Source organism: Schistocerca americana, chromosome X, assembly GCF_021461395.2.
Source record: "Schistocerca americana isolate TAMUIC-IGC-003095 chromosome X, iqSchAmer2.1, whole genome shotgun sequence".
Classification (NCBI taxonomy): domain Eukaryota; kingdom Metazoa; phylum Arthropoda; class Insecta; order Orthoptera; family Acrididae; genus Schistocerca; species Schistocerca americana.
In genome coordinates this window covers 116656733-116669573 of record NC_060130.1, presented here as the reverse complement: position 1 = coordinate 116669573, position 12841 = coordinate 116656733, and the positions used below count along the sequence as shown (strand labels likewise).

The 12841-nt window shown below is 46.1% G+C and overlaps 1 protein-coding gene across 1 annotated transcript in view; it reads right to left on the bottom strand.

The window, feature by feature from the left end:
* LOC124554834 overlaps positions 1–12841 on the bottom strand; it is a 1124719-nt gene that overhangs the window by 244520 nt on the left and 867358 nt on the right. Inside the window, exon 5 of the mRNA XM_047128497.1 lies at positions 7352–7385. Coding sequence (XP_046984453.1) covers positions 7352–7385 — 34 coding nt within the window. The remainder of the gene's footprint in view (positions 1–7351; positions 7386–12841) is intronic.

The window sequence follows — 12841 nt, the reverse complement described above, 5'->3', positions numbered from 1 at the left end:
TTGTGTGTCTACTATGTTACTTGTCTGATTCCTGTGAATTTTATCTACATTACCAACCCCTTTTGCTTTCTGTTTTAACTTTCCGCAATTTTACGCCATTTTACACTTTAAATCGCCATTTTATTGCCTGTTTTTTTCCTTGTTTCTTTCTTCTTCCTTTATTCAAAAAAAGTCTGTAGGCTGTAGAGCAGCGTAGTAAGCTGCTGCCAGCCCGCCCCCTTCGGGGGCGAGGCAGTCTGGTATTCGCATTGAGTTGGTTCATATCTCGCTTACAGACATCATGTTTACATTGCATGTGCTTACTGCCTGTTTATGAGTGGACGTTGTTTTGATTTCGTGAGGTTATCTCTTGTGACCCCGTTGCTTAATACTTTGTTGTTGATCTTGGTGTCTTGCTCGGTTGTCTGTCATCATGCTTGTTCTTCCATTCCCGTTCGTCCGTCTTGTTTCTTCGCAGCCCGCTCCCGTTCGGTCCCGCGACCGTTCCCGTCGCGGTTACAACATTTTGGCGATGAGGTAAGCGGTGGTAGTTGTTAGCATGGAGGCTAAATTGGTCTGTCTTCTGGAACAACAGCAGCAGCTCATGCAGCAGCAGCAGCTCCAGTTAGACATCTTACAAAAGTCGATGCGGTTGCTAATGGACAACGTCGATGCCCGGGACACATGACCACAACAGCTTCCGAGTCCTCGGGTGTCCGATGCTTTCCCATTTTCGCCGTCGTTCCCACCATTTAACGACGCTAAAGAAGACTGGGAAACATCGGCTGAAACAACACTTCACAGGTTTTCAATTCACGGATGACCTCTTGCAGCGATCGTTGTTTTTGTCTTGGGCCTTCCCAGACACATTCTTTCTTCTTCACAAGTTGGCACCCTTGTCCAATCCTGTGGCTCTGTCTTTTCAGGAGATATTCCTTTTGCTGACACACTATTATTCACAGTGCTTCGATGTGGTCGCCTCTCGGATGGAGTTCCACCAGTGCCTTAAACAGCCTGGTCAATCATATCGTTCCTAGGTCACAGACTTGGAGGGTCTCAGCCATCAATGCGATTTTACATGCACCAATCGGCAGTGTATGGCTTCGTATGTGGACTCCCTGATCCGGGATGTGGTGGTTCAGCTGGCTCCAGATCCTGAGGTCCGCACTGCAGCGTTGAAACTCGATAATCCCTCATTGGAAAAGATTCTCCGCATTGCCCACTCATTTGAAATTGCTCAGGCGGCTAACGAGCGTCTCACGGCATAGCCGCAAGTGGCGGCGATCGATGCGTCTCTGGGGATTCCGCCCTCGCGACGTAGACGTGGCCTGGCCTTCACAGGCCAGCACCATTGGGACTCTTCATTGTCCGACGTCTCTATAGCTTCAGAGTCTCCGGTCGCCCCTCGTCGCCGGTCGAGCGGCCTGCTTCCATCTTGCCCACAGTGCTTTACCACACACTCTCGTGATGATTGCCCCCACCGCTGGAAAACGTGCACGCTGTGTGGGAAGGAGGGCCACATCTGATCTGTTTGTCATAGTCGCTCGACTCCCTCCCGTCCTGCCCCTACTGGGCCTCAGGATACAGTATGCTCTGCAATCGGTCGTCTCGCTGGAGGACCCATCAGCACAGAAGCTATTCCACACACTCCGCCTTTTTACTGAGGATGTCAGTTTCCAGGTCGACACTGGGGCCACCGTCCCTCTGATTAATATTGTAACATATACCTGCCTGGGCTCCCCTGCGTTGTCACCTCCCTCTCAGCGTTTGGCCGCCTACGGCGATGGTTCCATTCCCCTTTGTTGGCAGTCGGTCGTCCAGGCGACATACAAACCTGTTCCCCAGCTGCTTAACCTATTTGTCGTCAACCATCCGTCGGCTTCGAATATTTTTGGCCTGGATGCGTTTTAGCTGTGGCTTTTCAATTTCTGATTAAGTTAAGGTCATTTCCACGGCTGTTCCTTTTCAGGACTTGGACGATCTGTGCTCGGCTTTTTCATCATTGTTTGCAACGGATCTTGGGTGTGCTTCATGTTTTCAGGCGTACATCACACTTTGGCTGGATGCGATGCCTCGCTTTTTCCGGGCCAGATCCATTCCAGTGGCCTTACAGCCAGCAGTCAAGCAGGAACTTGATCGGCTACAGGCTGCTGGCGTCCTAGAGCCTGTGACATACAGTGCTTGGGCGACACCATTGGTGATTGTATGGAAACCCAATAAGTCTCTTTGGCTGTGTGGGGACTTCGGTGCTACTGTCAATGCTCAGTCCTTAGTAGACACTTATCTCATTCCCTGACAGGAATGCCTTCTTGCCAAGCTTGCAGGGGGCCAGTACTTTTCTAAGAGAGACCTGGCTGAGGCATACCACCAGTTACCCTTGGATGTCGATTCCAAGAACATCATGGTTATCAACACACTTTTCGGATTATACAAGTACAAGCATCTTCCATTTAGAGTCTCTTCAGCGCCAGCAATTTTCCAACGTTTCCTGGAGCAGCTTACGCAGCCTATCCCAGCCTGCGTGAATTATCTGGATGACATCTTGGTCACCGGGCGTTCCTGTCAGGAACATTTGCACAACCTCAGCTCCTTACTTCACGCTCTGCAGTCTGCAGGTTTACGCTGTCAGCTGCACAAGTCTTGTTTTTGCAACCGGAAGTGGAATACTTAGGCCACTGGCTTAGCAAAGATGGCATTCGCCCTTTAGATCGCAATGTCGCGGCCATTGAGGCCCTTCCTCGTCCCAAGGGCTTATCTGACCTCCAGGTGTTTTTGAGCAGATTTACTTATTACTTAAGATTCTTACCCCAATCTGCCTCTGGCGTCGCAAAGGGGTGACTTTTGATTCGACTCCTGCCTGTGACCAGGCTTTTCTCGATTTAAAGACGATGCTGAAGTCCGCCCCTTGCCTTACTCCCTTCTCTCCGGACCGCCCCCTGGTATTGGCGGCTGATGTGTCGGCATACGGCATTGGGGCAGTCCTCGCACATTGGAATACCGATGGTTCAGAACAGCCCATCGCTTATGCATCTAAAACGTTAACTCCAGCACAATGGAACTACTCCCAGATTGAAAAGGAGGCCCTGGTGATAGTGTTCGTTGTCCAAAAATTTCACATCTAACTCTTTGGGGTCAAGTTCACCCTCCTGACAGACCATAAACCCTTAGTTACACTTTTTGTACCCCACTCTCACCTTCCAGAGCAGACAGCTCAACGTCTCCAGCGCTGAGCGTTATTTTTACGGAATTACACTTCCACCATCCAGTATAAGCCCAAGGCCTACGATGCTAACGTGGATGCTTTGTCACGTATCCCAGCAGGCTCTGATCCAGCGTTTGACCAATAGGAGGTCCTCTGCTTTCACACTGATTCTGCCCGCCGGGATGCGCTGGACGGTTTGCCTCTTATGGATGCTCACATTGCCATGGCTACATGCCAAGAACCTATCTTGCGACAGGTTCTCTGCTACATGGTCCACGGTTGGCCCTCCTATATTACTCACCGGATGCGGACTGACTTCAGCCCCTGGCGCCACCAGTCCCACAGGCGCTCTGTGGTCGATGATGTCCTTCTGTTGGCCACGGAGTCAGATGCCCATCAAGAGGTCATCCCTCCAGCTTTTCAACATCATGTGCTCAGTGTGTTACACTGCAGGCACTGGGGTAGGTCCTGCATGAAAGTTATAGCTCGCCGGCATGTGTATTAGCCCAGCATCGATGGCGATATTGACTGCATGGTCCATGGGTGCACTGTGTGTGCACGTCACCAGGGAAGCCCCCTCAGTCATTCACACCCTGGTCTGTGCCTCGCCAGCCCTGGGATCGTATCCATCTCGATTTTGCGAGGGTCTGTTTCTGGGGTCCATGTGGTTACTTATCGTTGATGCCTACGCCAAATAACCATATGTCGTCCGCATGGCACCTACCACCACAGAGGCCCCACTCGTGGTCCTGACCCAGGTTCTCTTCATTGAGGGCCTGCCTCACACATCGGTCTCTGATAATGGCCCCCAATTCACGGCATCCTCCTTCCACGACTTCTGTCAGGCCAATGGTATCAAACATATCCGTAGCCTGCCTACCACCCTTCCTCCAATGACACAGTGGAGAGGCTTGTCCGCACATTTAAACAGCAGTTGACTAAGGCGGTCGAAACATCTCCAACCACGTCAGCCCTCGCCCTGTTATTGAGCACATATCGCACCACGCCAATTGACAGCCATAGTCCGGTGGAGCTACTCCGTGGGCGACAGCCACAGACCCTGCTCCATTTGCTGATGCCATCACCCTCCCACCCCCGCTCCGGGCCCTCTCAGCGTTACGCCCCCGGCGCGGCTGTGTGGACCCTCGTGTACGGGAGCAAGGCGGGTTGGATGCCCACCTTGATCGTTGCGGCCCGTGGGTAGCGTGTGACATCAGTGCAGACGTCGAAAGGGTTGGATCGCCACCATCATAACCAGCTCCGCCCACGTATCCCCGTGGCACTCCCGCCGCCGCCGCCTCCTCCTACACTACCTCCTTCGGGTACAGACGTGGTCCTCACGTCGCCGCCACTGCCCCCCGGTTGCTGCCTCTCCGCGAGCCTGCCGCTGTCTCTCCCACCCTCAGGTGGATCGGAGGCTCCTTCCGACGCCCTGGCCTCTGGGTCGGCCGTCACGGACACCTCGGACGTCCCATCCTCCCCGACAATGGCAGTTGCCGAGCCTTGGTCTTCTCCCATCTGTCGACCACCGTGGCACTGTCTGGGGCGTTTTCGCCCCTACGCGCAAGTTTCATGGGGGAGGGATCTGGTACCGAGTGCCACAGGTTTCGAATCCGCGCCAGACGGCATGGAACTCGATGACCACTAGAGGTCTCTGCAGCAGTCGCGCCGTAAGCCGTGGCTGCACGCGCTCCTGGCCCCGAGCCTAACTTGAGGTCCCAGCGGCTAATAGCGACATACCGTGTCGTATATTTAGGCGGCTGCCCCTCACTCAGCGAGGCAGTCTAGTATTCGCATTGAGTTGGTTGATATCTCGCTTACATACATCATGTTTACGTTGTGTGTACTTACTTTCCATTTACGAGTGGACATTGTTCTGATTTCGTGAGGTTGTCTCTTGTGAACCCGTTGCTTGATAGTTTGTTGTCGATCTTGGTGTCTTGCTCGGTTGTCTGTCGTCGTGCTTGTCCTTCCATTCCCGTCCGTCCGTCTTGTTTGTTCGCAGGCAGCTCCCGTTCGGTCCCGCCGCGTTTTCGTTAGCGGCCACCCCGCAACCGTTCCTGTCGCGGATACATCAGAATGTGTGCACCCTTTGCCTTTATGACGGGTTGAACTCCACTGGGGTCACTTTCAATTAGGTATCTGAATGTCTGTGGAGGAATAACAGCCCATTTTTCAGGATGGAAACCATACAATGTAGTGATGTTGGACGCTGGGTCTGGAACGAAGTCGACGTTCTGGATCATCCCAAAGGTACTTCATGCGGTTCAGGTTGGGCTCTGGGCAGGCTAGTCCATTTCATAAATGTGATTGTCCACAAACGATTCCATTACAGATACTGCATTATGACAAGGTGCTGCAACAAAGTACGCAGTGCTGAAATGTTTCATATCCCTCCACGTTTAACATTTCTTTAAGCGCAATAAGGGGACCACAATCTAACCACGGAAAACACCTCCATTACGTAATACCAACTCCTCGGTTCTTCACTGTTGGTGCTATACACGATGGCAGGTAACGTTCTCCAGGTATTCAAAACCAAACCCTCTCATTGGGTTGCTAAAGCGTATACGTTGATCCATCACTCCAAATCACTCGTTTCCTGCCATCCACTGTCCAATGGTGTCGTTCTATACAGCCACCCCAAGCATCGCGTATGAGGAGGTGGAATGCTGGTAGCATTCTGGAACTCACGAGTGATTCCTTCTGCTCATTCGTGCAATATCTCACAACCACCCTCCGCAGTGCTCGACGGTCCTTTTCCGTCAGCACATGAGGTCTGTCTGACATTGATTTAACTGTGGTCGTTCCTTCGCATTTCCACTTCACAGTCGTACCACCAACAGCCGACTTGAGCAGCTTTAGAAGGGTCTACATGTCTCTGATGGATTTGTTACGCAGGTGACGTCCAATGCCCGGTCCGAGGTCGAGGTCCCCGAACTCTCCTGATCGATCACTTCTGTTGCTACTGCTTCTGTAGCGACAGCGCAATACTCCCCGCCTTCTTTTATATGGGTTTATAAGCCTCTCGCGACTTCTAGTGGTCAATTCCGCATTAAGTAGGTGTGTTCGGATACTTTTGATCAGATAGTGTACATATTTATTACTGTAGCAAGGAACCGATTCGTGTCCGTATGTTTTAAATCGTTATCTACTCGATATGCTATACACACCGTATGTACGTACAAGTGCCAATGCACATGTGTCGGTTACTTGCAGGATTTTTGGTCTGAACAGAAGAGGCTACGTTTCGCACGAAAATTGTTTTCTAAAGTTGAGATGATTGCAGATAAAAGTTTTTTTTCATTCTGAAGATATGTCGTAATCAGTGAAAGACATTTACAGATTAGGTTACTCAACGTAACGAAATATCCATTCTGTCACTACAAACGGAAGAACTTATGGAAATTTACTATGTAAATACTGTATCAAAATTTATAGCGTACCCCATTTTATTGGAGGAAATAATGGTGGAGCTGTCGAAGACGAGATAGAAGGGTTCTTAGCACACTAATGCTTTCTGGAAATTCTTTCACTGGTTATGAAATATGATGCTACATTTCAGATGTATTGTCTCATGTCTCTTGTTTTTTCGTTTGAGCCTTTCATAAAAGGCACAGGTTTTATTACAACACAATCTGCGTGGACATAGTCGAGTGTTCTTCCTCCCACGAGAACTGCCTAATGTCTGTATCAATTTATGGGCCAGAAAATTTTTTTCCTATGAACTGACAGACAAGTGAATCAGTGCTATTTCCTTAACTTCATGTCATTCATTTCACAAGCAAGTCCAATACACCATGGCTGCTGATCACAGTAATATTTTGTCTCGGCATGTTGTCGTTAATCAGATATTAATCTAGTACGTCGCTTTTCTTGAACATTGGGAGTAATGACATTAAGAATTTTTGAATAGTGATTTATCAGGACCCATTTTTAAATCATTTTCGAGTTTTGTGGTGTACCCAAGAGGACAACACACTTAGAATTAGAGTTGTGTAATAGTAGACAATACCTTGACAATGTAATAATATCCAATGTTGTTTTATCTACAGTGCTATCCACCGGCTGGTAAAACTGTTTCAGAGTGAGACCAGGTAAACTGCATTACTTAATACATCACGATTTTTTTTGTTCTTCATTATGAGATAATTAAACTGATCTACTCACCGTAGGTCGTTGAGCACCGGAAGCAGTTTGAGACCTGCAACAGAAAGTTTTTTGTTGCGGGGGTTCAGCATATCCATAAGCAGTCCATACACGAAGAAAATGTGAATCTTTAGACTCTTTAAATCTTAATTTATCCACTAATGGAAATAAATGTGCTATTACAACACTTGGGACGAAAAGGCCTTTGTCGCAGGCAGATTCAGGGTCATGATGAGATGAAATGTACTGTTAGTAACATGAAATTTATTGTAAATTGAAAATTATATTTGTTGTTGTGTGTATACTTTGATGCATTCTTGATAAAGGTGCTTTCATTTTGAAGTGTTTCACGAGACTGCTATTGTGACTGCTGCTTGAATGCGGATTATATGTGACATAGTTTGATGAAGATGCCAGACGGAACGTAAGATTAAAAGTAAAACACTAACGCTGAAGTGGAGAAAATGCTGAAAGATCACATAGTTCGACTGACAGAAAGAAAGAAAGAAGGTGCATGTCGTCCCATCGTCGATTACCGGATGGTGATACAAATCATCAAAAATTATGTACACCTATTGCAAAGGTCGAGACTGATAAGACAGACCTGGAAAAAACTGATTTCGTAGCATCTTAGGGCCTCTGTAAGTTCAACGTTATACAATTTGACCTGTGAGATGCTTCGGCCACCTTAGGATGCGTGATAAACAATCTGCTTAGTCGTTTTCATTGGACAAAGTGTCATTGTTATCTTGTTGGCATTATTATTTTCTCAAAGAGAAATGTTTGATGAACAAGGAGAGGGAGGAGTAACAACTCGTAAATAACCACGCATCACCCGGGCCTGGTAACAATACCTTGTAAGGGCCCCTTGCCACGGTTACGGTGAAGTCCTAAACGGTAGCGAAGGCAGAGATGAAAATCATTGGTACGGCTTCCATAAGTCCTTTCGAAATATTACGGAAAAAGTTTAGACACGAGGATTGCTTCTTATTGAAATGACTAAATTAGTCCCAAAAACATTTCTACATCAGAAGCATTTTACTAACCACAGCGCCGCAGTGGTATTTGCCAATCAATGCTTCAAAAATTGCGAGAAGTAGGAAATGTAATTGTGTTCAGTTAACATAAATGTACGACCTACTCGAGGTCTAACATCGTCGAACAGTTTGTTAAACTGAAAGTCAAGTCTCTTATGATATTATTTGAACAAATGTTCTTCTTTGACAGTTCGCTTACGAGAGCTGGCACACTTTGAAGTCTGGTGACCATAACACAAGTATTTCACAAACAGTATTTCAAAGCATAGTAAATTTGATAAAATTGTTGACATGTTCAGCACGAATAAACAGCATGTAATGTCGCTGCTCAAACGCAGTCTAGGAATATACCATATGCTCGTCTCGAGAATTAAGATTTGTTAATAGTTACAGTTTCCATGTACGCCGATATAAAGATTATTAGCGTCGTGGTTTGTTGAAGAGCGAGGATGCGACTGTGCACATAGCTATCTAATGAAAAGCTTCAGTATTAAACATGGCTGACGACGATCCTAAATCGGGAATCCGCTCCTACCTGTCATACGGTATTGCTGGCTGGGAGGCACCCAGGGGTAGGTTCATCCTCCTGACTGGAAAAGTTTCCATTCTTCCTGCACAACTGCAGCTTTCTTTCGCGAAGTGTGTGAGTTATGTCTTGAAAATATCTATGAAGTTCTGACTATGGCGACTAAGTGTACAACTACAGAGCCGTGATGGTGGTGGTGGTGGTGGTTAGTGTTTAACGCCCCGTCGACAACGAGGTCATTTGAGACGGAGCGCAAGCTCGGGTTAGGGAAGGACTGGGAAGGAAATCGGCCGTGCCCTTTCAAAGGAACCATCCCGACATTTGCCTGAAACGATTTAGGGAAATCACGGAAAACCTAAATCAGGATGGCCGGAGACGGGATTGAACCGTCGTCCTCCCGGATGCGAGTCCAGTGTGCTAACCACTGCGTACAGAGTCGTGTTCGTGTTGTTGATGACGACGAGAGGCAGAAGCGAAAGGGTGAAAACCGGTGCCTACAAATAATCTGTTAATCGCGAATAACACGAAGAACGCGGCCCAATTAATATCTCTATCCGACGTATGGCTCACCGTCAATAGCAGCGTATGCCTCCACTGCATCAGGCACTACAGGGAGGTGTGGAATTTCATGCAGGACCACTGGTGCAAAATTTGTCTGTCACTTTCTTCCCGCCGCAAACTCTCTTCGTATTGCCGTCCAAATACTGGCGCCGAAAATTTTACCAGGTTTTGAACCAGCTACCAGCGAGAATAGCACTACGAAATAAGTGTGCATCAGCAACGTCTGATATTGATACAGATAATCAATTTCCTATCCTCTCGATTACGAGGGAACCTTTTACGGGCGCGTCATTTCGATTCGGGAAATTAAAGTGAAAAAGGAAGCAGGATCAGAACGATTGTGGATTTTAGTAGGCAAATTCTTGAGATTTGTGACAACATAAATATATAATTTACAAAATCTTCAGTTTTGAAGAACTAAGACTCAGTCGAAATTAGTGGTCTTAGAAATAACCAGAAATGAATCGCACATTTCTCTAGCGCATTTGTTCACCGTTACGTAAATTCCATAGCTGTATAATTTTTAGTAATTTCGAGATCTGAAATTACTATTCTCTGTTCACACACTTTTTAATGGTAATAAATGAAGAATCTTCCGTACTATTCCTAGAGTAAAAGACAGGATTATTTTCATTTAATTACAACGTATTTTTGTCATCCCTATTTTTTCTAGTTTGTTGAACTAAGATTTATATTATTAGTTATTTCGAAAATGTCTAAATAAATTCAATAATGAAACGCGTTGGGGTCCACTAACATAACGAGAAAAAAATCGTCGAAGGACACATGCTGACACAAAATCGACAACTACTTCCGAGACTGATACTGAAGAACCGGATAATTCGTAATGAGAGTGCTAATGTAATCCATCAAAGATCTGTGTAAGCGCTAGTTCTGTTTGCGATTTGGGTGGCAAGCAGAAGGCAACACTGAAGGAAACTGCAATTTGGTTGACAACCACCTGTTCTCCGAGCCATGATGACAGAGGGTGGGATGTGTTGCTGTTATTTATTGTTTTGGCGTAACAAGACAGCTACGCCACACTGAAGTAGCCGAAAGGCACGCGTAATCTCACTTAGGCTAGATGGAGGTCTGAAACAGGATACGTAATGAATGGTAGCAAGAAAAGTACGTAGCTGCTATTATACTTAACTTTTAATCCTTCATTGGTATACAGCATTGCTTGAGGATACAAGTGTGACTCTATCTTAAAATGGTTATTGGCACCTTGCTAGGTCGCAGCCATTGACTTAGCTGAAGGCTATTCTAACTGTCTCTCGGCAAATGAGAGAAAGGCTTCGTCAGTGTAGTCGCTAGCAAAGTCGTCGTACAACTGGGGCGAGTGCTATTCCGTATCTCGAGACCTGCCTTGTGGTGGCGCTCGGTCTGCGATCACACAGTGGCGACACGCGGGTCCGACATGTACTAAATGGACTGCGGCCGATTTAAGCTACCACCTAGCAAGTGTGGTGTCTGGCGGTGACACCACATTTATATTGGAAGGAAACAAATCAACAGCCATGTTTTGCAGGACACATTTGTGAGAATCACATCTAGACTGATATACTGTACATGAATGTGTGACGTTGTGGACACAATAGCGTCATTAGCTGACGTAGCAGTAGCTTTATAGATGTTTACATAAGTATAGTATGGCCAATGGAATACCCTTGAATGAAAATAAAGGTATTTTTTCTGTCTTCTTTTTTCATTGTTTTATGATGTCACTTACCGAACTTTTTAACAGGGCCTTGTATTATTGCACCGGTATCACAGCGAGATTGCTACGGATTTGTTTATAAACTGTAAGCCTTAGAACCTCTTCAATGAGGGCTTTGGAACCACCAAAGGTACAGTGCAGTGGTTCCCAACATGTATTAAACCATTACCCCTGAGTGTAAGTAGACACTAGCTAGTACTCCCACCATTCCCCCCCCTCCCCACGTTATGACCAACTTTAGCACCTAACTAAACAATAGAATGTAGAAATTTTCTTGGAAAATTTTTATTTTTAAAATGATGTTAGATGAACTATATTTAGTTTGTGTGTGTGTGTGTGTGTGTGTGTGTGTGTGTTAGAATGAATGACGAAGGAATTCATGCTGCATCGCAAGCTAATTATCCACAGTGAAGGTAGATACTTGTTACTCAACGTTCATCCCCTACATTACTCCTCTCCACTGCAGTACTTGCTTGACCTCAACACTGCAACCCCACTTAAAATCAAACAGGTTCATATGTTTGCACTATACTTACTGTTTGTAAATCACTTGATTGCTGCACTCCTTACTTCTAACTGATAGAAACTGGTCTTGTGTCTAACCACTTCAGTAATAATAATAGTAATAATAATAATAATAATAATACTGTGTACAGCACTATAGTAGCCCTTATGTAGTTACTGCTGTGTCGTGCTGTCATTTAATTCATTTACCTGTCTCGGAGTGAGTAACGAAGCAATTTCTGGACTACTGCAGTTACTATCTACAACTTGGAGAAGACATTTTCTTGAGATACTTAGCTTTTGTTACGTATAAGTCTCACGTACATCATCAGCGATGCACGGGACAAAGCACAACATGTGTGTAGTGGTGGAGTATATGAGGATCCTGTAACGTCCACAGCATTAATGCTGCTAATTGAGAGAAAATAATTATTGATAACTTATATAATCAATATTAGGGTCTCACAAAATTGTGTTAATAGTAATGATCTTCCGGAAATAATTTAGCGTCGTTACTGAAACAGAATCGAATCGTTTAACTCTTACCCCCACCCTCCGCCCCCAAATTTCATTTTACCCGTCAGGGGGTAATTACCATTAGGTTGTGAATCACGGGGGTGTTACAGACGGGTACGAGTTGTCATTGTGGCGCCTGCTGATTATCAACGATGAAGATAAGTTATACTTCCACATGGTAGACGGGGGAGCAGCTCATATGGGCAGTAATGGAGGAGTAAATAAGTCCCGGAGAAGCGAAATTACAGAAAACGTAACGGACTTGATGTCTTCTCCTCCCGAATTCAAATCTTACCTTAATGAAAGCGCCACATTCTCATTTTTGAGTGTGGGTCATGGACGTTGTTAGTGACAAAGCGAAAAAAAGAGAAACAGGGAGACATGGATTGGGTAAAAAAGCTTTCAGCGACGACATTAATGGATCATGTTTTTCCCCCAGGAGCCTAATTGTCGTAACAGGCTACATTAACTATCGAAATTTGTTCAAATCAGTGGTTTCGAGAGTACTCTCATATTCAGGCTTAGACTGCGTTCGGTGATACAAAAATCGATCTACTGGGACTTTATCATCAAGGAAGCCGTCTCTTTCAGAACGTCCACCAACAACTTTAACCGGGACATTAGCTACATCCTCAGTGTTGCATGAA